The 24,511-nt window shown below is 41.6% G+C and overlaps 1 protein-coding gene across 1 annotated transcript in view; it reads left to right on the top strand.

The window, feature by feature from the left end:
* Nucleotides 1–24,087, top strand: part of kif20bb (kinesin family member 20Bb) — a 107,790-nt gene extending 83,703 nt beyond the window's left edge. Inside the window, exons 31-35 of the mRNA XM_084322730.1 lie at nt 7,307–7,477; nt 18,115–18,177; nt 20,911–21,019; nt 21,217–21,353; nt 21,620–24,087. Of these exons, the coding sequence (XP_084178856.1) occupies nt 7,307–7,477; nt 18,115–18,177; nt 20,911–21,019; nt 21,217–21,353; nt 21,620–21,697 (558 nt within the window). The 3' untranslated portion in view covers nt 21,698–24,087. The remainder of the gene's footprint in view (nt 1–7,306; nt 7,478–18,114; nt 18,178–20,910; nt 21,020–21,216; nt 21,354–21,619) is intronic.
* Nucleotides 24,088–24,511: the final 424 nt, after the last annotated feature.

Raw genomic sequence — 24,511 nt, 5'->3', positions numbered from 1 at the left:
GATCTGTTGGTCTGTGTAGTAGCTAATACAGGATTTTGCTGCTTAAACGTATGTAATATATATTCATTGATTCACTCGTATACCAAAATTTATTTGAATTGAAAATGTTTGCTTTGCATCAAATATTGATATGCGATTAAAATGTGATTAATTAACTAAAGTCTTGAATTAATTTGAGTCCCACCACTAATAAATAAGAATAAACCCATTTGTTTAATTTTCACATATCGTGCCCACATTCATCAAATAAAAAAACTCTTAATTTGTAAAATACTAAGCATGTTATTAACACATTCGGGGCCATTGGGATTAGACAGGCCCACTCTAGGAGGCCAGCTTTTCATTACAACGTTTCACTGTGCGTGAGGTTGTTTGTAGAGCTAAATCTATATTTTATATTATTGCTATGTGTCCAATCCATTGTCATTGTCAGTATAAACCTTCCCTTCAATATGCCATAAAGAAAAAAGATTCATCAATACGTTCCCGTTTTATAGCGTCGTGAATAGGTCGCGTCTCTCTCTCTAAATTCAATGATTTAAAGTAGCCAAACGTTACAGTATAAATACTAACTGGATAGTTGATGATATAAACATTTACTTTCATTATCTGAAATATTCTAAAATCATTAAGTCTGCTATAAGCCATTATCCCTTTGTGCGTGATTATTATTTTCTCACAGTAGTGTGTATATATATACATATATATGTGTGTATGTGTGTTTGGCTAAAGTGGATAGAAAACACAGTACTGTGCAAAAGTCTTAGGCACCCAAGAGTTTTTATATAAATTTTCTTAGATGTAAATAAAAAAAATGTATTAGTGTGTCAGTAGACTACTCTTAGTACATTTTCATTTAATAATTTTTTAAAGCATCTTCATGGTTTAATAATGCAAACATATGTTGCAGGGACTATTATAATCATCATATTGGTGTGACTATGCATCAAAGGCAGGGTTCGAAATTAACGGGGGCTTGGGGCAAAAATGCCCTCGAAAATTGACCAAATGCCCTCGAAAATCAGTTAAGGGGGGCAAGAAAAGCCCCTGACAGTTTACTACTTATATATATAATAGGGATGCACCGAAAATTCGGCTACCGAAAATTATCGGCCGAAAATGGTTAAAACGGCTCTTTCGGCTTTCGGCCGAAAGGGTTTTAGCACCGAAAATATATGACCGAAAGTCAAATAACGTGTTGTTGTGATGACGTCATCAGAACGCGACTACTACAGACATACCGGTAGCATGCGCAACATGTAACGTGAGCAGCTTGGCAGCTCTTCCTGCATTCTACAGCCTGTGATAACTAACTCCTCTTGGGAGTAGGGATGCCCCCCGAAACCCGGTTCTAAACTAAATTATAAAAAAAACTGAGTATTGATCAGCTCCGACGTTAACGGTACTACTATCAGTAGTCTAGGAGCGGATTAACAGTGTACCATCCATCTGCGACGCAACGGTGGCAGCAACAGTGGACACTGAGTAATGTAAACGTTATGACGAGTTCATACTACACTACACGTATGAACTCGACATAACGTTAACGTTACTCCGTTTAAATGAAGTGTTTAATTAGCAGCAATCTGTTGTTGAAAATGTATCGCTAAACCGCAAATGGAAATGCGAGGACAGGAAGTCGTCATCAATCGTTGTAGTCTCTCGTAAGCTACGTCATCCCCCGCTAAGAGTCATGGGAGATGTAGTAAATGCAACAGTCCTGTGTGTGTGTCTTTATGCAATCGTTATGCAGTTTTAAAGCACCTTGGCTTTGTTCTGAATGCACTTTGTTGTAATTATCCTACAGAGAAAAGAAAATGCACTTGACTTTAATGCACATTTTGTTGTATGCAAAGAGAAAATGTTTAAATTGTACAATCTTTCAGCAGTCAGTCTGGAATTAATGTATGCATTCAAAAGTGCTGAATAAATGTTTTATGGGCCCATAATAGTGATTATTAATATTATTTAAGTTAAGTTTAGCCATAATCATGTATTTTGCCATAATCAGGTAGCTAAAAAAAAAAAAAAAAAAAACATATATATATATATATTTATATTAATCATTTTCGGCATTCGGTTTTCGGCCAACTGTTTCCTATTTTCGGTATCGGTTTCGGCCAAGAATTTCCCATTCGGTGCATCCCTAATATATAATTATGCTCTACAGTGCGAGCATTTCCCTCGTATTTGCCCCTAATAATATGCGTGTCGTGTGTGCGAACCGGAAAAATCATTTACTTGCAGTGTGCGAGACGACTGACTGAAGATTACAAAACAGCTCCGCTGTTAATAGTTCAGAAACTGGACTGAAATTCAGTTTTTGGGTGGAATGTTTGTTGCAAGGAGGGAGGGAGGCGGGGCCCGCTGCGTGTTACAGGGTACTTGAGAGGTGCGAACGCAGACAGACAGAGAGCTCTGCTTTCATCAAGCATGAAGTTACACTGCTATCTTAACGTTAGCAAGCTAAGCATCTGCATAGCGCGACCTGTGTAACGTTAAGTAACTTGTGTTCGGCGGGGAAAGACCGTTCTATTTGTAACACAACTTCAAAGAATAACATCCAAATCCGATCCCGATGCGCATTTCCTTCATTCCACAGCGCTGATCGTGCAACGTATTTCATTGATAGATCTGGCCAGAGCCTATACTCACAAACGTTCAAATGCTGTCTTCGGGATGATTTTAATCCAAACGTCCATTCAAAACTTGTATTATGAAATAATTCTGGGATCTCGGACTATTTCCCTATGCATTGGTGCGAGTTCAGCTGACAGTCCATAGAGTCCATGACATAAGTTCATTAGATGCTCTGTTCTTTTGTTGTGTTTGAGGTGGATGTTGTTGAGTGTGTGGGGTTTTTCATGTATCAATTTGAAACAAGCCTCTTGACTGTTGGAATTAGGGATGTTAAAAATAAAATAGCTAATAATATTATTCAATATTAGACATTCATTGATCCAGAGGCAACCGGCTATTCGTCTGCTATTTGTAGATATATCAAGACAACAACACAACTTGCCCTCAGGGACAATCATATTTAATCTATTTAGATAGAGTATGTATTATTTACATTATTGATTATTTGGTTGAAGAAAGTGCACTTTTAGGTTGAAAGAACGGCCCTAATGTCAACGTGTTTCAATATAAGCGTTATGTATGGTGATAACGAGTATATTGTTAACTTAGCACCGCTCCGCTAAGTTTGATTTATATTAATACATTTTTTCTTTTTAAATGTCTTTCTTTTTTTTCTTTTTTTATATACATATATATATATATATATATATATATATATATATATATATATATATATATATATATATATATATATATATATATATATATATATAGGGATGTATCAGTGGTATTGGCAGTGGTAGTAGTCGTAATAGTAATCCAGTCTATTTTTTGTTTCTTCTAAAAAATAAACTAGTTCAACACGGGTAACCACTTTTGCTTAATTTCTTTGATGGCTCAAATGTATGCTCTAGTGTCTAGTCGATTTTGTGTTTTGAGCACAAAGTTCATCATAGATCTAGCCTCTTAATTTTGCTCTCAAAGTGCACCAGATTGATGCATTTAACTTTAAAACTTAAAAAAAAAATGCGGTGGGGCATGCCCCCGGACCCCCCTAGAGGGGAAGAGGTTCACCCACCACCACAGTCTGACTAAATCCTGTGGGAAACACTGACTCACCTTTTTTTTTTTTACGGCTGTGGGTAGGGCGTTCCACATTGTTGTGGCATAATTGCGAAACGTGTTTAGTCCCTTGTTTGTATGATAACAAGCCTTTTATTCGTGGTTCAAAGTAATGGGAAAAGGGTGCTAGCTCGCCATCAATCAGAAGCTAGCCACAAGACTTGCATTCACGCTCTCCAGCACACAGCCTCCCTGCCTGGCACAACAACCACAACAGTAGGGTCTATAGTCACAGTCAGGACAGTATGCTCTACAAGTAGGCTCCCTTAAAACGCTAACGCTATTAAAAAAAAAGACAGTGGAGGTTAACCCTTTAATCGCCAAGGACGCCGTAACACGTCATTCCCCGCCATGCTTAATCTGCCAATGACGCCGTAACAATATTTCAAAAATCTGTGATGGCAATCATATTTCTCCTGCGGAGACTTGAGATCTACTGTTGATCCCCTCTCAACTCTCCAACGGTTCAAGAGCGCCATCTGGTAACCGATCGGCGGATCGCCCAAACCGCAAACCGGAAATGGAAACTGCTGCTCATCCAAATTCGGTCCGACCACTCGCTATAGCTGAACGCGTGAACACTTAAGGTAACCTACTTGCGTTCAGCGTTTCTCTGATTGGCCACGACGCCCATGTGACCGCGGCAGAGAGGCAGAGCGGCAGAGTGGAAATAGGCTCCGGCGAAAGAAAGACAGGCATTCTATTGCCATGCTCTGCAACAAACTCTAACCATAACCAACTCCGAAAGAATGCCTAAACTTAACCTTAACCAACTCCGAAAGAATGCCTAAACTTAACCTTAACCAACTCCGAAAGAATGCCTAAACTTAACCGGCGAAAGAAAGACAGACGCGCGTTACGTTTATATAGAGAGGCGATAAATTAATTAAACGTAAAAAAAAAAATTAAAAAAAATTGAAGTGATTCGAACTTGCCACCAACTGGACCGCAGGCCCCACAGCAAGCTGAGGAACGAGTTGAGCTAACGGTCGATGTTAAAACAGGGGGGATTGCGTATGCATAATGCCGCGGCAACCTGCGCGCCTCTTCCGCTCTGGCGTTGCCGCGGGGGCGTGCTAGGCGTGGTCACGTGGGACGCTGAACACAAGTAGGTTACCTTAAGTGTTCAGGGACTCGAGCTCGACACAATGGATAGCGATCCGTTACCAATAACTCGATAAACAACATGATTTGGACGTATATACTATTATACAACCTGGAGATGGATCGCATATTTCAACATCCCATAATAGCAATCTTTTTGCTCGCCCAACGGCCCGAGGAGACTGGGGTAAGTTTCAGTGTTTATTTTTACCGTGTTCGATACAAACTGATCTGATGATAATATCACCCACACTACATGAATCATCTAACGTTGGCCACGGAATTATAAACGACCCCCCCCCCCCATCCGGTCAACATCAGATGATGAGTAGTAACTTCTAGAAGCACGTCCATTTGAAATTTTTTATCTGGCGCCGATCGATATCAAACTGTATTTGATCATCAATATAATTCATTTAGGGCTATAAATCACGTTCTGCAGAATGCTGCAGAAAACGATAAAAACATATTTATACTTTAGACCAGGGGTCAGCAACCTTTTTGACATGGAGTGCCTGTTTGAAATATAGTTGTAACTAGTGTGCCTCAACAATATTCCATGCATCGTAATTTTTTTCTTCTCATAATCAGGTCTTTTTAATGATAATTTTTACATTATTACATCATTATTGTTATTGTTATTATTAACAATATTATTATGATGGTTGTATCAACCCTAAATCTGAGTTGGGGGGGGGGGGGGATGCAATGCAGACAAACAGCTGCATACAGTGCGACCATTTCACTCACATTTGCCCATTCATTTTTGGACACATCACACACCATCAGTGTGTGTACTGTACGTGTGCTGTCATAGCTCCACCTACAGGCCTAATGGAGAACACCAGGAGAACACCAGGATGTGAATGGAGGGTGAATGTGAGGTATATCGTGTAAATAAGTTTTGATTGATCGCAAGACTACACTGTAAAAAAAAAAATTATTAGTTACCAGAACTTAAAAATATTGAGTTCAGTTACTGTGCATTAAGGTTTTCAGTTTTCAATCCATAATAAGTTAACAGAAAAATAAGTACACAACCACATTATTTCAACCTAATAAAACTATGTTTATTGTCATTGTTTTAAGAACACAAGTTGACTTGGTAATACTCACATTTTGAGTAAAAAAATGGCTTTTAACATGTGCAATGTTCAATGAAATAGAAAAATAAATAATACAATTTGTTGATTAATCCCACTGGTCACAATGGTGACCGTAATAATGTTTTTGTTATAAGGCTCTGCAAATGTTACTGAATGATGTAGCAATGTATTTCCAGCTAAATTGAAATAATAAACAAATAAAGGGTCTCAATTAAATATGTGGAAGTAAAAAGAACCTGTGGGAGGATTTCAACAAGATAAATGCGACAACAGTGCAAAATAGTTCACTATAATATTTCAAAGCAAAAAAAAAAAAAAAAAAATTTTTTTTTTTTTCTTTTTTTGTGCTGCCCCCTGTGCCTATGCAAATGCCCCCGCGTGCCTAGGGTTGCCTACCCCTGCTTTAGACCGTATTTTAGTATGAATATGTGAATGAAAAAGTAGAACGTTGCTACATCCTAAACGATAGATAATTGACGTTGAATGGGCCATAGTAATGTCAATTTAGCAATACAATTTAAAAAGTTATAGCCCTGCAAAGAAGGGGAACTTCTCCATAGACAAATAGAGCTGGCAGAGGATGGTATAAGGATGTACATAAGCGTGGCAGAGAAAGGGTTATAATTAAGAATAGACTTGGCCTTCAGTCAGGAGATTTTTTTTGCTTTAATCCCTGGGTGCTAAAGCCACAAATGGAATTGGACATTTTTGGTACACCTGGCTTTTTAAAATAAAGCATTTAGTGTGTGTGTGTGTGTGTGTGTGTGTGTGTGTGTGTGTGTGTGTGTGTGTGTGTGTGTGTGTGTGTGTGTGTGTGTGTGTGTGTGTGTGTGTGTGTGTGTGTGTGTGTGTGTGTGTGTGTGTGTGTGTGTGTGTGTGTGTGTGTGTGTGTGTGTGTGTGTGTGTGTGTGTGTGTGTGTGTGTGTGTGTGTGTGTGTGTGTGTGTGTGTGTGTGTGTGTGTGTGTGTGTGTGTGTGTGTGTGTGTGTGTGTGTGTGTGTGTGTGTGTGTGTGTGTGTGTGTGTGTGTGTGTGTGTGTGTGTGTGTGTGTGTGTGTGTGTGTGTGTGTGTGTGTGTGTGTGTGTGTGTGTGTGTGTGTGTGTGTGTGTGTGTGTGTGTGTGTGTGTGTGTGTGTGTGTGTGTGTGTGTGTGTGTGTGTGTGTGTGTGTGTGTGTGTGTGTGTGTGTGTGTGTGTGTGTGTGTGTGTGTGTGTGTGTGTGTGTGTGTGTGTGTGTGTGTGTGTGTGTGTGTGTGTGTGTGTGTGTGTGTGTGTGTGTGTGTGTGTGTGTGTGTGTGTGTGTGTGTGTGTGTGTGTGTGTGTGTGTGTGTGTGTGTGTGTGTGTGTGTGTGTGTGTGTGTGTGTGTGTGTGTGTGTGTGTGTGCGTGCGTGTGTAGGTCCTGGACATGTCTGAGGGCCGGTTCCCACTTCCGGAGGTGGAGATCCAGTTTTCTTCCCTGCAGCCAAACACTCTGAACCTGAGGAGACAAGGAGATACTGACAGTGTTACACTGAAGATAACCAGCGGCAGGACCAACCGTAAGAAGAGGAAAAGCACTGAGATGGAGGTATGTAGCAACATGGTGTTGTTTTCCTACCACTTTGTGGAGGTTACGATGAATACATGTACTCAGAGTGAATGTGCATTACTAAATGTATATATATATGCAGTACTCATTTATACCACTGGGAAGCGCCGAAGCGCTATACTGAAAGGATGCACGTATGACGTCATCGTATCACATATATATGACCGCGTGAGCGGAGGTGTGTTCTCTCTTTCTATCAAGGTGTGTGTGCAGGTACATGCCTCCACAAGTTCTATACCTGTCTCACCATGTGAAGCGGTGAGACTGTGCTACCAATAAATAAGCTACAGGTAAAGATATCTCCTTGGACAACATGTCTTTTCTTCTATACGCAACGCAAGGGAACCTGCAAAGCGCAACAGGTTATGGGCCCAGGAGTCGTCGGAAGAAAAGAACAGTTGCTCCACCGTGTAGTAGGGCTGGGCGATATGGCCTCTAAATGATATCGTGATATTTTTTGGCCATATCACGATACACGATATATATCGCGATATTTTGACATTTCCTCTAAAGCACTTAAAAATGCTTGATTTAACCCTTTGATGCATACAGTCACGCCAATATGATGATTATAATAAGTCCCTGCAAAATATGTTTGCATTATTAAACCATAGTCACGCCAATATGATGATTATAATAAGTCCCTGCAAAATATGTTTGCATTATTAAACCATGAAGATGCTTTAAAAAATTATTAAATGAAAATGTACTAAGAGTAGTCTACTGACACACAAATTATTTACATCTAAGACAATTTATATAAAAACTATTGGGTGCCTAAGACTTTTGCACAGTACTGTGTTTTCTATCCACTTTAGCCAAACACACACACACATATCTATATATATATATATATATATATATATATATATATATATATATAGCATCCCCTTAACAATTGTGTGTATTGAGCTGTACTGTATTGTACCCATTCTGCAATCTGTTAATAAAGTTTTCAATCAATCAATCAATTATATCATCAACTATCCAGTTAGTATTTATACTGTAACATTTGGCTACTTTAAATCATTGAATAGAGAGAGAGAGAGTTTGCGCTTTGAGCGTATAAGCTGCCGTAGGCGATGATGTCACACTCGAATGTAAACACAGGAAGTTGAACACACGGAGATTGAAACTGGATGCAAGAAACGAATAACCAATAAATATGAAGTTATCTTTAAACCTCTGTTGTTAAGCGTCGTCAATATAACCCACCCCCTTTTCTCATGAATGGAACTAGTGTGTAGTGTCGTGGAGTCCGCTTTGAGTGCTTCCAGGGTTAGCAGCTAGTTTCAAGTTTCAAGTTTCTTTAATAGTTGTCATACAGAAGTACAGAATACTTTTGTACAAAATGCTTCTTACTGTTGCGCTCCAGAGACTGTGCATGACAAGATAAGTATGAAATAAAAACATAGTAAAAATTAGAAGAAAAAAAAGAGGTCACAGTGTTCAGTTTAGACATATGTACAATGTTCGTAGACGTAGTTACCATACAATATACAATACTGTGCAGTGTACTAATATACAATACTATATAGTGCAAGGCATAAATGGACAAGGTGCAGTTTAGGTACAATTCACAGTAGGTGTACGAGTTGTAGTGCAAATCCTTTATCAATAAATATAAAGTGTAAGTGTGTTTGTGTGATCTAAAGTGTGGAGAGTGGGTGCTGCAGTGTGTTGTTTGTTTGAGTGAGTGTGTGTGTGCGTGTGGGTGTGTGTGCTGTGTGCATTTGATGGTTGTTGCATAGTGATTATTGTTCGTTTAGCGATTATTGTTCGTTTAGCAGCCTGATGGCCTGGGGATAGAAGCTCCTTCTGAGTCTTTCTGTGCTCGCCATAAGACTCCGGTATCGCTTGCCTGACGGCAGCAGTTCAAAGAGGCAGTTGTTCGGGTGGCTCGAGTCCTTAATAATTCTCTTAGCCTTCCCCTTGCACCGCTTGTTGTAAATGTTCTGGAGGGTGGGAAGCCCCCCTCTAATTGTGCGTTCGGCTGAACGTGTCACTCTTTGTAGTCTGCTACGGTCTTGTGCAGTGCTATTCCCAAACCAGGAGGTGATGTTGCCGGTCAGGATGCTCTCTATTGTACATGAGTAGAAGTTCCTAAGGATCTTCTGACTGACTTGGAACTTCCTTAGGCGCCTGAGGAAGTAGAGGCGTTGTCGTGCCTTCTTCACAACACTGTCAATGTGTGTGGTCCATGTCAAGTCCTCGGATATGTGGGCTCCGAGGTACTTGAAACTGTTCACTCTCTCAACTGGTGCCCCGTCGATGCTGAGGGGGCTGTAGTCCTTGACCCCCGACCTCCTGAAGTCCACAATCATCTCTTTTGTTTTGCTGACGTTCAGGGAGAGGCAGTTCTCCTGCTAAGAGCTAACGCTAGTTAGCTTAGCCTATTTATGGTTTAACTTAGCAGCTAACGTTAGCCCATTGCTCGCGTTGATGGTCCGCGCTGGTCTGTGTAATGAAATTACAATTGCATGTCATTTAAGGTCCGCGCTGGTCTGTCTATAATGAAATGAGAGGAACGCTCTGCACTAAAGCAAGTCTCATATCAGCGTGACAACATATACTCGATGTTCACGATATAGTAATTTACTACATCTCACATAGAACAGGCCGCGATACATTGAGTATACTCGATATATCGCCCAGCCCTACCGTGTAGAAAGTCGCAACGGACCGCGTGCTGACCATCGAGGAACAAGCAGGTTGCCTCGACTGTTATTCGACGGAGATGAGACCAAATATGAACTTTGGGAGACTAAAATGTTGGGACAGTTCCATTTACTAGGACTAAAAGCCACAGTCCTGGGAGAACCGAGGTCTCAAGCTGAGGTTGATGCCGACGCAAAGAAAAATGCTGATGCATATGCAGAACTGATTCTTCGTTTGGACAATAAAAGCCTCTGGTTAATAATGAGGGATGCGTCTGAAAATGGAAGAAGAGCCCTGAAAATATTGAGAGACTATTATGCCGGGAAGGGGAAGCCCCGTATAATTAACCTGTACACCCAGCTAACGTCGCTTCAGAAGGCAAGCGGGGAAAACATAATTGAATACATAATCCGAGCAGAGACCGCCATTACAGCACTGCGCAACGCAGGCGAGACACTGGGAGATGGATTACTCGTGGCGATGATCTTGAAGGGACTGCCTGAGGGGTTTAAGCCATTCGCCATACACGTGGCACATACGGAGGAAAACATCACATTTGCCGATTTCAAGACTAGGCTGAGAAGTTTTGAAGAAACTGAGAAGATAAACTCAGCTGAGTCGAGCGACAGTGTGATGAAAACCCAAGGAAAATTCGGACGACGGCCCACCAAGACAAACGCACGTGGTGACTGTTGTGACCGGAAAGAGGACAGAGATATGGTGTGCTTCAAGTGTGGTACCAAAGGCCACAGAGCGAGAGCATGTCGACAGAAGACATGGTGCGGTCATTGCAGGAGTGACTCGCACAAAGACGCCACGTGCAGGCGCAAGGACAAAGATGGCGCGAGTGAAGTCTCAGAATATGGCGGCGCTTACTACGCGTTCAAGCTGAGGGACGTCAGCTTGAGACGGGACTGATGGTGGACACTGGGGCCACCTCCCATATCATCACGGACATGAATATGTTTAAAGACTTTGACAGCGCGTTCAGGCCAGGAGCGCACAGTGTCGGGTTGGCGGACGGCACCCGGTGCAGCGGAGTCACACAGCGGAGGGGGACTGCAGAGGTATCCCTGATGGACAGCGGAGTACAGTGGCGTACAGCGACACTGAGAGACGCTTTGTTCATTCCTTCATATCCGCAGAACATTTTCTCCATGAAAGCAGCAACGACCAGTGGGGCCACGGTCGTGTTCAAGGAAAAGAAAGATGCTCTGGTAACCAGAGATGGTACAACATTTCACATTCATGTTTACGGTAAATTGTATTACTTGCATACTCTAGGTGAGTCTAATGATAAGTGTAATACATGTCACACCATACAGACATGGCATGAGAGGGCCACTGTAACTATGACGATGTGTTGAGTTGAAGCTGCAGAATGTAGTAGAGGGTATGGAGTTCAAGGGCAAGAGCAAGAGTGCGAGGTGTGTATACAGGGAAAGTTTGCACAAACCAGAAACCGAGAGCAGAGGCTCCATTACAGATGATGCACACAGACCTAGCAGGTCCTGTATCAACAGAGTCAATCGATGGTTACAAATATGTACAGTCGTTCACTGATGACTACTCGAGCGCAGTGTTTGTATATTTTCTTAAAAAGAAAAGCGACACAATACAGGCTATGGAAAAGTTCCTAGCAGATACATCTCCATACGGGACAGTAAAGTGCATCAGGTCCAACAACGGAACAGAATTCACTAGTGGTGATTTTCAGACGCTGATGTAGGGCTGGGCGATATGGCCAAAAACGTTATCGTGATAAAATTATAAAATTATTTTCATATCACTCGATATCGATAATTATCGTCGATATAATTTCTGTCAAGTTTAATTAACTTCTTATGCCCGGCGCCAGTGCATCTTGTGCCCGGCGCCAGTGCATATATTATTATATTCCACCAGGGGGCAACCTACCGCCACTGGATCATATGCATTATAAGAATGGAACTAACAGTTAGCCAGAGCAAGCGGTGTATCCCACGACAATGTACTAACTATCACCCTAAAATACTCCGTTCCGCCCCAATACATTGCAACGACGTCCACCGCATACCCCACACTACTCTAACCGTTACCATCAAAATTCACGCCACACACCCACTCCGCACGTAAACTATAAAATAGCGGCGTGCAAGCTAATGATCCTAGCCAGCCTTGTTTCCAATGTACTAACTATCACCCTAAAATACTCCGTTCCGCCCCAATACATTGCAACAACGTCCACCGCGGCGCAGCATACCCCACACTACTCTAACCGTTACCCTCAGAATTCACGCCACACACCCACTCCGCACGTAAACTATAAAATAGCGGCGTGCAAGCTAATGATCCTAGCCAGCCTTGTTTACTACCCAGAGGTGCACCGCGGGTCTCCTTCGCTGTCACCATCTCCTTCACTGATTGGTTGTTAGTGCGTGTGCGCTGATATCCAAGCTTGGAAAATCGATATATCCAAACTTTGCGACCACGTTTCATGTTTATTTTGAGGAAATAATTTATCGCGATAGTTATCGTTATCGTTTTATCGCCCAGCCCTACGCTGATGTGGAAAAATAAAATCAGACATCAAGCGTCCGCTCCATACTCTCCGTTTCAAAACGGAACCGCGGAGCGAAATTGGCGATCACTTTTTGAGATGGGTTCCGTAGATGCATGATAGCTGAGAGCACGCTACCAAAACAGTTATGGCACTATGCAGTACAAACAGCAGCTATGGTACGAAACAGATGTTTTAGCAGGCGCACAGGGAAGACCCCTTACCAGATGCTGACAGGCAAAAAGCCAAATGTAGCCAAAATGCAGACGTTTGGCTCTGTATGTTACTCGTACAAACAGGACAAGGGTAAACTTGACTCCAGGTGTAACAAGGGACGTTTTGTAGGCTACGATAAAAACAGCCCGGTGTATTTGGTTTACAACCCAGATACAAACAGGATACTCAAACACAGATTAGTGAAGTTTGTGTAAGGCAGCTGTGGAGAAACGGACACAAACAGGTGAGCCAGACCCAAACGATAGCTATGGCAGTGTGAGACAGCCTAGGACCAGTGAGGATACACAGGAGGCCAATCAGAGCACAGAGGATGCTCAAGGACCAAGTGTACAGAGTGACAGTCAAAGGGCAGTGACAAGGTCTAGAGACCAAAACCCAACACAAAGTGTGACAGATGAGAAACCCGAGTATAGGAGGTATTCAAACGGAGACAGGAAGAAACCTAGTAGTTTAGAGGACTTCATAGTAACGGAGACAGTGATAGTGATGGGGCTCATGCCACCATAGACTATTGCTACAGAGCAGTATGTGGCGTACCACAGACGTTTGAGGAAGCTATGGGATCAGTTAGGGGTGGGCGATATCATATCACTCGATATCGATAATTATCGAAATTGTTATAAGTAAAAATAATTTACGGTTTTTCTTTTTAACAACAGATGTTTATTTTGCAGCAATTCTTTGTCATTGCCGCCATCTTCAGTGTTACATCCCCTCACACTCCAGTTCTCAGGCTGCAGCTGGTTTAAAAGCGAAAGTAAACCGGCTTCTCTGCTGGCTGTGGCGCCAGGGGAGTTGAACAGTTCTGGCTCTGCTAGTTTCTTTTCTATCTTTTGGCGCTTTTTTGGTGGACAAACCACCGCACATGTGCACCGTGACTCGTGACTGGAGTCTAGCTCTGCTAGCACACATAGCCTACTGTGTACAGACGGTTTCAAACTGTATTTTAAATTAGAAAGCAAACAAAATAAATGGACAAGAGAAAAAGAAATCTCAATTTGGTCAGTATTGTCATTTGGACAAGCAAAGCCATTACTTTAAGTTGCAGGCAAGAAAGACAAGTCTGACCACTGTCTCTGGTTTTAAAACTGCCCTGTTGCAGGTCACAAAAAATTGTTTTTTCCCCCCAATATCGATTATTAAAAATTATATTTATCGTTATATCGCCCAGCCCTAGGATCAGTTAACTCAGGCGAGTGGGTAAAAGCCATGGATGAGGAGATCCACTCGTTAAACGAGAATAAAACGTTTACATTGACAACCCTGCCAAAAGACAAAAAGGTAGTGGGGGGGTAAATGGGTCTACGCCATCAAGAGTGATGTAAATGGAAGCGACAAATACAAAGCACGTTTTGTGGCTAAGGGTTACAGCCAGAAAATAGGAATAGATTACGGGGAAACGTTTTCACCCACGGCAAACTTGACAAGAGTAGTGCTTCAGAAAGCGGCAAGGGAGGACTTAGTCCTCCACCAGATGGACGTGAAAACGGCATATTTACACGCCCCCATATACTATGAAATATACATCAATCCACCAGAGGGTTATGAAGAGAAAGATGAAGGTCTAGTGTATAAAATAGAGAAATCACTCTATGGTCTTAAACAGTCTGGGCGGAACTGGAATAGGATTCTACATGACTGTCTAACTGAGAGTGGATTCACACAGAACCCAGTCGACCATTGTGTTTATTCCCTAGAGACAAAAGAAGGGAAAGTGATCATAATCATATGGGTCGATGACTTGATTATTGCAGCCAGCAATGATGAGAGATTGAGAGAGGTGAAAGAGATGCTGTTAGAAAAGTTTAAAATTAAAGATCTTGGAAGACTCAAACATTTTCTGGGTATTGATTTCAAGCAATCCGAGGGATGTGTAACTATGTCACAGGAAAAGTACACAAACAAGATACTAGAGCATTTTGATGCAGAACTGTAGAATCAGAGAAACGCCCTGTGAACAAAAGTTAGAATACACCGAGGATGCAGTCAGGATGGAGGACGTCAGGCTATACAGAGAGGCGGTAGGAAGCCTCATATACCTGACTACTTGTACTAGACCAGATCTAAGTTTTGTGGTGAGTAGATTATCACAGTATTTCGCAGAGCCAACAGAGGAGCAGTGGGTTACTGTGAAACATGTACTAAGATATCTCAAAGGCACTGCAGACAAGGGGTTATGTTTCAGACAAAACAGCAGTGAGGTGTTAGGCATACAAGCCTACAGTGATGCAGACTGGGCGGCTGATACCAGCGACAGGCGCAGTACCACAGGATACTGTGTAAGTCTGAGCAAGAACAGCTCTCTAGTTTCCTGGAAAACTAAGAAGCAACCCACGGTTGCACTTTCCACTTGTGAGGCTACAACCATAGCAGAAGTTATATACCTAGAACAGCTTTTGAAAGGTATTGATGATTACAAGTACACACAGGCAGTGGTACATGAGGACAACCAGGGAACAATTGCTCTTGCCAGAAACCCTGTACACAGACAGAGGTGCAAGCATGTGGATATTAAATACCATTTTATCAGGTCTACGGTGAATGAGGGGAGAGTAACTCTGATATATTGTCCTACTGACGAAATGGTTGCTGATATTTTTACAAAACCTGTAACGAAGATGAAACTGGAGAAGTTTGGAAAGATCATTTTTGGAACTTGAAATGTGTTTAGACAGAGGTCCACATTTATTTTATTTTATGTCTTTATTTTGCTTAAGATTGTAGCATCCTGAGTTCAAGTGGGGGTGTTACCAGATATGAATACATGTACTCCGAGTGAATGTGCATTACTAAATATATATATATGCAGTACTCCTTTATACCACTGGGAAGCGCTATACTGAAAGGATGCACGTATGATGTCATCGTATCACATATATATGACTTCGTAAACTGGGAAGCGTTGCAGACATAATCTGTGGTAAACCAGAAAAAGTTGAGAAACAAGAGTGGATGACGAAAGACATTCTGGATGAGATGAAAAAGAGAGCAGACATGAAGAATGCAGACAGAAAAACTGAATACAACAGAGCAAAACGAAAAGTACAGAAGATGTGTAGAGATGCAAAAGAGAAGTATTACAAAGAAAAATGCAAGGAAATTGAAGATCTAGACAAGAAGCACAACCCTCATGTACAACAAGATCCAACAACTAACAAGGAAGAGGAAAAAAACAACCCAAGGTGTCAGAGACAAAGAAGGAAAACTGCTCCTTGACGAGAAGGAAATAATCAATAGATGGGCAGAGTATGTGGAAACACTATACAAAGACCAGAACAGAACATCAGACACAGGAATTAGTCTAGAAGAGATAGAAAAAGTCCAGATCACGAAAAAAGAAGTTGAAGAGGCTGTGAAGTCACTGGCCACGGACAGATCGCCCGGCGAGGATGAGATCCCTGCTGAACTGATTAAGAACTCTGGTGACCGATGCATCGAGCTCCTTGTGAAACTGGTAAACAACATCTATAACTCAGGAAATATTCCAAATGATTTCCTAAAATCAATGTTCATTCCGATCCCAAAGACCGGAAGAGCCACAGAATGCAACAATTACAGGACTATCAGTTTGATATCTCATGCATCAAAAGTACTCCTGAAAATCATCAAGAACAGAATAGAACCCATAATTGAACATCAGCTCTCGGATAGCCAAATGGGTTTTCGCAAAGGAAAAGGAACAAGAGATGCAATCTGCCAACTCAGAATCATTGGTGAAAAATCGATAGACCAACAGAGGAAGCTGTATATTTGCTTCATCGATTTCACGAAGGCCTTCGACAGAGTTGAACATACAACATTGATGAGAACAATGGAAGAATTCAAAATACCAGTTTCTGACCGAAGAATAATTGCCAACTTATACTGGAGGCAGAAGGCTAATGTTAGAATAGGAAAGGAGAAATCAAGAGACTTCCCGGTGGAGAAGGGTGTAAGACAAGGATGCATCTTGTCCCCTGTACTCTTTAATATGTACAGTGAATCACTGATGAAAAAAGGTCTGAGAGGAGGGAAAGGAGTAAAACTTGGCGAAGAGAACATCACCAATATAAGATACGCGGATGACACTGCTATAGTCTGTAACTGTCAAGAAGATCTACAGGACATGATGAATAAGCTGAATGTCGAATGCAAAAACTATGGAATGTCACTAAACACAAAGAAAACTAAAGTAATGATCATTGAAAAAACACCAGGAACTGTTTGTAAAATACAGGTGGATGGAGAAAAACTTGAACAAGTGAAGGAGTACATGTACCTTGGAAGCTGGATCAGTGAAGGTGGAAGAGCTAACATGGACATTAAGAGAAGAACCGGAATTGCAAAGGGCGCATTCTGGAACCATAAAGAATTATTGAGAAGAAACATAAGTTGGAAAACGAAGACCAGGATTTTGGAAACGTATGTTATGTCAGTCTTTTCATACGGAGCAGAAGCATGGACGCTGAATGAAGAGGCAAAGAGGATGATAGACTCTTTTGAAATGTGGACACTGAGGAAGATGCTGAAGATAACATGGAAGGATAAGATCAAGAATGAGGAGGTACTGAGAAGAGCGGATATGCAAGGAGGACAGCTGCTGGAGAGGTTGAAAAAGAGAAAGATGGAGTTGTGCGGGCATGTTCTGAGAGGATCCAGCGGGGAGATGTTCAAGAAGGTGGTGATGGGGAAGGTGGATGGAAAGAGAGGAAGTGGAAGACCAAGAAGAGGCTGGGTAGACGATGTCTGTGATTGGAGTGGAGTGAGAGGCGGAGTCACGGAGTTGGAGAGAAGAAGTGGGGACAGAATGGGTTGGAGAGTGATAGGCAACCTTCGGAACGAAGAAGCCACCTAATGATGATGAGCGGAGGTGTGTTCTCTCTTTCTATCAAGGTGTGTGTGCAGGTACATGCCTCCACAAGTTCTATACCTGTCTCACCATGTGAAGCGGTGAGACTGTGCTACCAATAAATAAGCTGCAGGTAAAGATATCTCCTTGGACAACGTGTCTTTTCTTCTATACGCAACGCAAGGGAACCTGCAAAGCTCAACAGTCCCCAAGACCAAATGTCCCCAAATGCCAAGATAAAAATGTTTTATGGTTAGGTTATAGTTATTGTTGTAGTTATTTAAGGTAATGTTATGTTAGAGTTAGGTATCCTGGGAGTACACTTGAACAGTAGACTGTGTGTGTGTTTCTCAGGACCCAGTGCAGAGTGAGAACAAGAGGAACAGGCTGAGACGAAACTCCAGGGCCATTTCACAGGTAAGTCATTAACACTTTCAGCGCCACGCTTAATCCCCATCTCTGCCGCTAGAAGGCCAGCTTAAAATAGTAATTTCCACTGTGTTTCACGATGTTTGCAGAGCTGTATGTGTGTTCTGTATTATAGCTGTGGAGACAATGGTGTGGCTAATTTGACAGACACTACTTGTAGTCCAACATGGAAAAAAGAGTTTGTTTCTACACACTGTAGTTTGTAGTTTATTACACGCTAAACATCGCACATTTCCAAGATAATCCAGTCTTTTTTCATAGATCGCGAGATAAAACGCGTTATGTGCAATAAGCCTGAATCGTTCTGGTTGATTCCCTGAACCCCCAAATACTCCCAAATCAAAGGTATATAACATGTACATATGTACCTTCACAAAATCATCAATCATCTTACCCCGAAAATCCGATCGTTAGAAAAAGCCTCGTTTATGACCGGTAAAGTAAGCCACCGTGATCGTTACATAAACATGTTTCACGTTCTGTAAAATAGACATAGGGGGTCCTTACCTTAGCCAGAAGGTAATCCAAAAAGAATAATTCCAATGATCCCATCGGCGATCGCGATTACTCGTTTATATGTAATTACGCGTGTTTACGGGACACTATAGGTTTTGAGGCGATCAGATCTACTAGCGATTGCTTTGGAAAAGCTCCTCCCCCACAGAGCGAGCCTCGATAGTCCGGTGCATTCATTGACTATCCTGTTGCCTTTCTATCAGAGTTCAAAAGGTAGGCGATACTGCCACCTAGTGATATTACTAGTGATAGGCAATGCAATTCCAACGTATACAAACGACCCAGGGACTGCTAGAATGACCCAGATGATGATTTAGAACGGGGATCAGAGGAAAAATATCAAAGGATCTAAAAACGTAATATTATGTGTTTGGCGCTCAACCACTGGCGAGCAAACGCATAATATTATGTGGTTGGCGCAGAATGAGTTAAGAAACAAATTCTTATTTACAATGGCTCCCTGACCAGCGACAAGGACCACTTGAGGGAAGGAGAGGTGAGCTAGAAGATAAAAACATGTTAAAAGCACAAAATACATCAATAGTGGAACCGATTTAATAGCTGATGCCAATATCTAGAGAGTAGGGCGGCCGGTGGCCCATTTATGATGCAGTTTATTTGTTTGCAACTGATGAAAACAAAACTATTTTCATAATACACAATACAATGTTTGTATTTAACACTAATGTCATTGTCTGTTTGCTTAATAGATCTGCACTCTGCAGTTCACTTATTTTAAATATTTCACTCTCACTGCACAGCCTGCTCATATCATCTACCAAGTGACTAATGTTAGAGAAAACACAGTGATGGAGCTCATCATCTACCAAGTGACTAACATTAGAGCAGGCAACAAGGTGATGGAGCAGATATTCTGTCCCACAAATCCACTACTATCTCTCTTTAAACACTGCCTGCCAAGTTAGCTTGGTTTATTGAAAGTCAGACAAACACACAAAGAACACAGGCAGAGAAAAGCAAGCACACTAAGTGCAAGATGTGTCTGCAGAAATTTTTGCTTATCGGGCGATGCTGATGATCTCAAAATGTAAAATGTCGTCCCAATTAACACAATGGAGGCCAAACCCGAGATAAGTCGGGTTAACCCGCCAGCAGTTGGGCGCCAGACACAATATTTCTTGCGTTTTGGTCGTTATTTCTTTTATTCGATATTCCCATTTATAATCCATCGAGGGAGCCTGTGGGAATTGCTGTGTGTCCGGGCAAAGTTTTCCTTGTCGGGCAGGACAAGCGTTTATAACGCATGGATTGAGGAGAATCAAGCACTCCCGGTTCATGTTCTTTGGTGGATTATGTTGGCAACACGATCGACATCAATACTTGGAATGGTGATCAGATAATTGGAATGTTCTTTTTGTAGTACACCCTAGTCAAGGTAAGGGCTATATGGTATTAATCTATCGATCCGAGTGTATGTGTGTAATGTGTGTGTGTAACGTATACCGTTGGTGACGATCAAAGCATCCAGTTTTAGGGTTTATTGCTGAGCATTCCAGTCGCAGGCAGCAGCTGATTAAAATAATGCAATACAGAGGGAGGTGTTTGTTTTGACATGGAGTGAGGACCGGGTGTTGTGTGTGACAGACGCACTATAACAAGACAAAGCTTGATTGAGTGTAGAGTAAACCCCTGCATTATTTTGGGGGAAACACAGACACTGTTCCAATTTGGCCTGTATAAAAACTGTTGGCAGAACACTTCCATTGTTTGAAACGTTTGTTTTGTTTGTATCATCTTAAATCAAGCAATTACTTTCCAACACTGGCCACCATTGAGTGTTCATGACATTGTGAAAAGTTATCATACAGCCCTGCTCTGTGTGATATCTGATGCAGTGTACTTGCATATTGGCATACTGGTTGTACTGGGCAGCTCCCAGGTGGAACTATGTGAGGGTGTTTCTGAAAAGGGCATTATGTGTCCAGCTAATATTTCCAGGTAAAATAATCTTTCTCTGTCATTCATTTCTTTCTCTGTCTGCATGTCTCTTTCTGTCTCTCTATGTATGTATTTTTCTCTTGCACTCTCTCTCCCTCTCTTCTCTCTGTCTGTCTCTCTCTCTCTCTCTCTCTCTCTCTCTCTCTCTCTCTCTCTCTCTCTCTCTCTCTCTCTCTCTCTCTCTCTCTCTCTCTCTCTCTCTCTCTCTCTCTCTCTCTCTCTCTCTCTCTCTATATATATATATAGACTCCATCTGTGGAGTCCACTCCTGTCAGTGTTAAAGGAAAAAAGGATGGAACTCTCCAGAAGCTTGGGGCTCTGATCCACAGCTCCCCCTCCATATTGGGCAGCAAAGGTTGGTAGTGTGTGTGGGAGAGAGTTCAACTCAATATATCTCAGGTTCTAATGGTAGTGTGTTTGGGAGAGGGTTCAACTCAATATCTCTCAGGTTTTTAATACATCTTTCAAGTTGTACAATTGATACAATAAGCCTACTATATTTGGTATAGGCTCAAAGTATTCTCTCTCTCTCTCTCTCTTTCTCTCTCTCAGCTAAGACCATCATGGGTCTGGTGAGCGGTCATTCGGTAGAGAAGGAGCTGCTTGTCGTGGTTAAACCCAGACGGACCAAGAGGAAACTGTACAAGAAGGATATCTCCTCTCCTATGCTACACATGTCGCCACAGCCGGTCAGTGTGTGTAGAACTTTGTACACTCTGGTAGGGTTGGCTAATATGGAGGGGGGGGAATTATATTCAGAAGGTATTATTTCGATAGATGTATATCTCGTATGGACAAGTCATCTTAACCCTTTCACTACCACACTACAAAGGGTTAACGCTTTTATTACCACACTACAGAGGGGGGGCGGGGTGTCAGCTGGACTTCATTCATCCATATGGGCTGTAAGTTGAACCTGTTTGTGTTTTTGTTCTTTCTCTCTGGTCTTTAAAAGATGATTGAGGACGAGGAGAAGGAGAGCGATCACCTCATCATAAAGAGACAACTGCGCTCCAAGACCTCCAGGAAATGACATCATCAAGAGACAGCTCTGCCATAATACTGCATCAAAGATGCTCCAGTAAAGGACCATGACACGTTAAAAGCTTGGCCAATGGGGTGAATGTAACAGTTCCTCTCTCCTGGGTGGGGCTTTTACACAGGTACTTTGTGAGATCACGGGACACGTCTCAAAACTTGTTTTCGCTGGATCAACAGGTCAGAGACGCATCATCTTACAGTCTCTGGCTGCGTTCACGTCATGTGAGAGAGATGGTCGCTATGAGCTTAACACATGTAAAAAGCAGTCACGTCAGCTTTCATTGTTGTAACTGCCTGGGAAACTGATGCTAATAATGCAGAAATACCAACAAACAACACGCTGTTGGGGTCCTTTTGCAAGAAGTAAAACATTTATTTTAAATTAAATGGATATTTCACTTGTCAAGTTCCAGCAGTCCTACCTCTATCTAAGAACATCTACAAGTAAGCTAGCGACCACTGCTACCCCTGTTGTTTTCTGTCAACTCCACCATTCCCCCAGGTGTCTCATTCACTTCCATTCATTTTGAGGACCATGTCTAAATATCATACTTCTGAAGTATAAACAACAACTACTGCTGTGTATATTTCAATAAAACTGACAATTCTCAGTCAAAGGTATGCGATTGTTCTGGCATTTGGTTAATTTGTTGCCTTGCATGGAATGTTCAGGGAGTGGTTACCCATGGTTACATGCTGCCTTGCTGTAAGGATTCTAAACATTCTGTCGAACTACACCTCAAGTGAGAAATACCGGTAGTTATTTTACTGATCATTTGAAATTGGCAACATTAGCTAAAATAAAAACAAGTCCATTTGATACTGAAAATATTACACAGAATAATATTGCTGTATAGTTTGTTGTTTATATTTTCTAAGTATGATATTTAGACATGATCCTCAGAATGAATGGAAGTGTATGATATTTAGACATGATCCTCAGAATGAATGGAAGTGAATGAGGAGCCTGACACCTCGGAGGAATGCTAGTGGTGACAGTGGATGACTAGTTGACTGGTTGCTAGCTTACTTGTACATGACCTCAGTCTGTAAGACTGCAGAATTTTGACAGGTTCTACTAAAGTGAAATATCACTTTTAAACATAACGTATGTTTTTATAAGTACAAAATACCACTATGTCATAACAAGACTATTTGCAGATTTCTTTAATTTGTGCTTGACATATCAACGTCAGCCATAAAGCATAGTCTGGAAGACTGATGATAGTAGTATGAAGTCTGGGAGACAGTTTTTTGGGTTCATACTAATTAAAACATGTGAACAATTCCAACTCAGTCATTCAGACCATTATTACTATTATGACCTGAATGCAACATAAGACACTAGGATGTCATTAGCTAAATCGTTTTATCACCTAGTTTACCCTCGTCTGTAAATTATCAAAAAAGCTTAAAGGCCTTTTAAAAAAGATCTGCCGAATGATATTCAGAGTTTATGTACATGTAATGTTTCTAAGACCCTAAACACAAAAGACAAAAAAAGATGTTGCTTAACCAAAAGGAACACGCCAACTTTTTGGGAAATTTGCTTATTTGCCATCTACCCTGGAGTTAGACAAGCAGATACATACCCGTTTCTTCTCTGTGCATGCATTAGCAAATAAGATAGTTTCCCAAAAAGTTGGCGTGTTCCTTTAACCAAATACGCCTCTACTTTTACTGGTATAAGCAATTTTAAGTCTCATTCCATTTCATTTCATATAGTGCCAGGTCTGCTTATTTTCCCAGAGCTGGTGACCAAGGTAGCTAGAGTTTCTCATCTCGGTTCCTCCTCATCTCTGTCATGATGGCTCTGACTCACAGGTTGTGCACCAGGGGATGAAGTTTTTTTGCCACCGTTCGTCTGATTCATATGGACCACTGCAGATGCTGATATTAATTTTTTTTTATACCAGTATTATAGGTCCCTTTACATTGCAGATGGCATTTGTTACGTTGAAATAGTTAACAAACTGCAATGACCATGCAATTGGCTGATGTTTTTGGCTTCATTGATCGGTTTTCACAATCGGCGTCTAGAAAGCGCCAAAGGATTTCCCTGTTCTCATATTTATACTAGGGCTGTCAAAATTAAGGCTTTAACTCTGGAGATGAATTAGTAAAAAAAAAAATTATCTATTGACGGCACTAATTTATACTGAATATCTGCAGATCGATTGCGACGTCTGTTGAGTACCAGATTATTAGACTCATTGAAATTATCATCCTCTTGTTTAATGTGCACCAATAATGGTTTCAACATGCCCACATCACACTCAACACACACACTGGCAGGGAAAGAAGAATCTACTGTATTCTTGTGTGTTTTGTACCTCATTTCTTTATCTGAAGATGATATCCATTTTGTGAGCGAGACTGAAGCTGCAGCTATGTAAATATGTATAATTATGTTTTATCAGATGTTTTTCTTAAAGATTAGATAAAAAATTCCTGTCTCACTGCTCTTCTACCTGCTTTTCTTTGTGTTGTCCTGATCGCATCTGTGTAAACATGTGTGAAGAAGAGACGTTTGTCACATTGGAGGCTTTGAAAATGCAATGTGCAACAGTGTCCATAGTGCGAGCTAGCAGGAAGGCTACACAGCATCTGTCCATAGTGCGAGCTAGCAGGAAGGCTACACAGCATCTGTCCATAGTGCGAGCTAGCAGGAAGGCTACACAGCATCTGTCCATAGTGTGAGCTAGCAGGAAGGCTACACAGCATCTGTCCATAGTGCGAGCTAGCAGGAAGGCTACACGGCATCTGTCCATAGTGCGAGCTAGCAGGAAGGCTACACGGCATCTGT

The sequence above is a fragment of the Notolepis coatsorum genome (assembly GCF_963971535.1).
Source record: "Notolepis coatsorum genome assembly, chromosome: 10".
In the NCBI taxonomy this organism is placed as follows: Eukaryota; Metazoa; Chordata; class Actinopteri; order Aulopiformes; family Paralepididae; genus Notolepis; species Notolepis coatsorum.
Note: the sequence above shows the minus strand (reverse complement) of the source record. Positions and strands in the feature narration are given on the sequence as shown.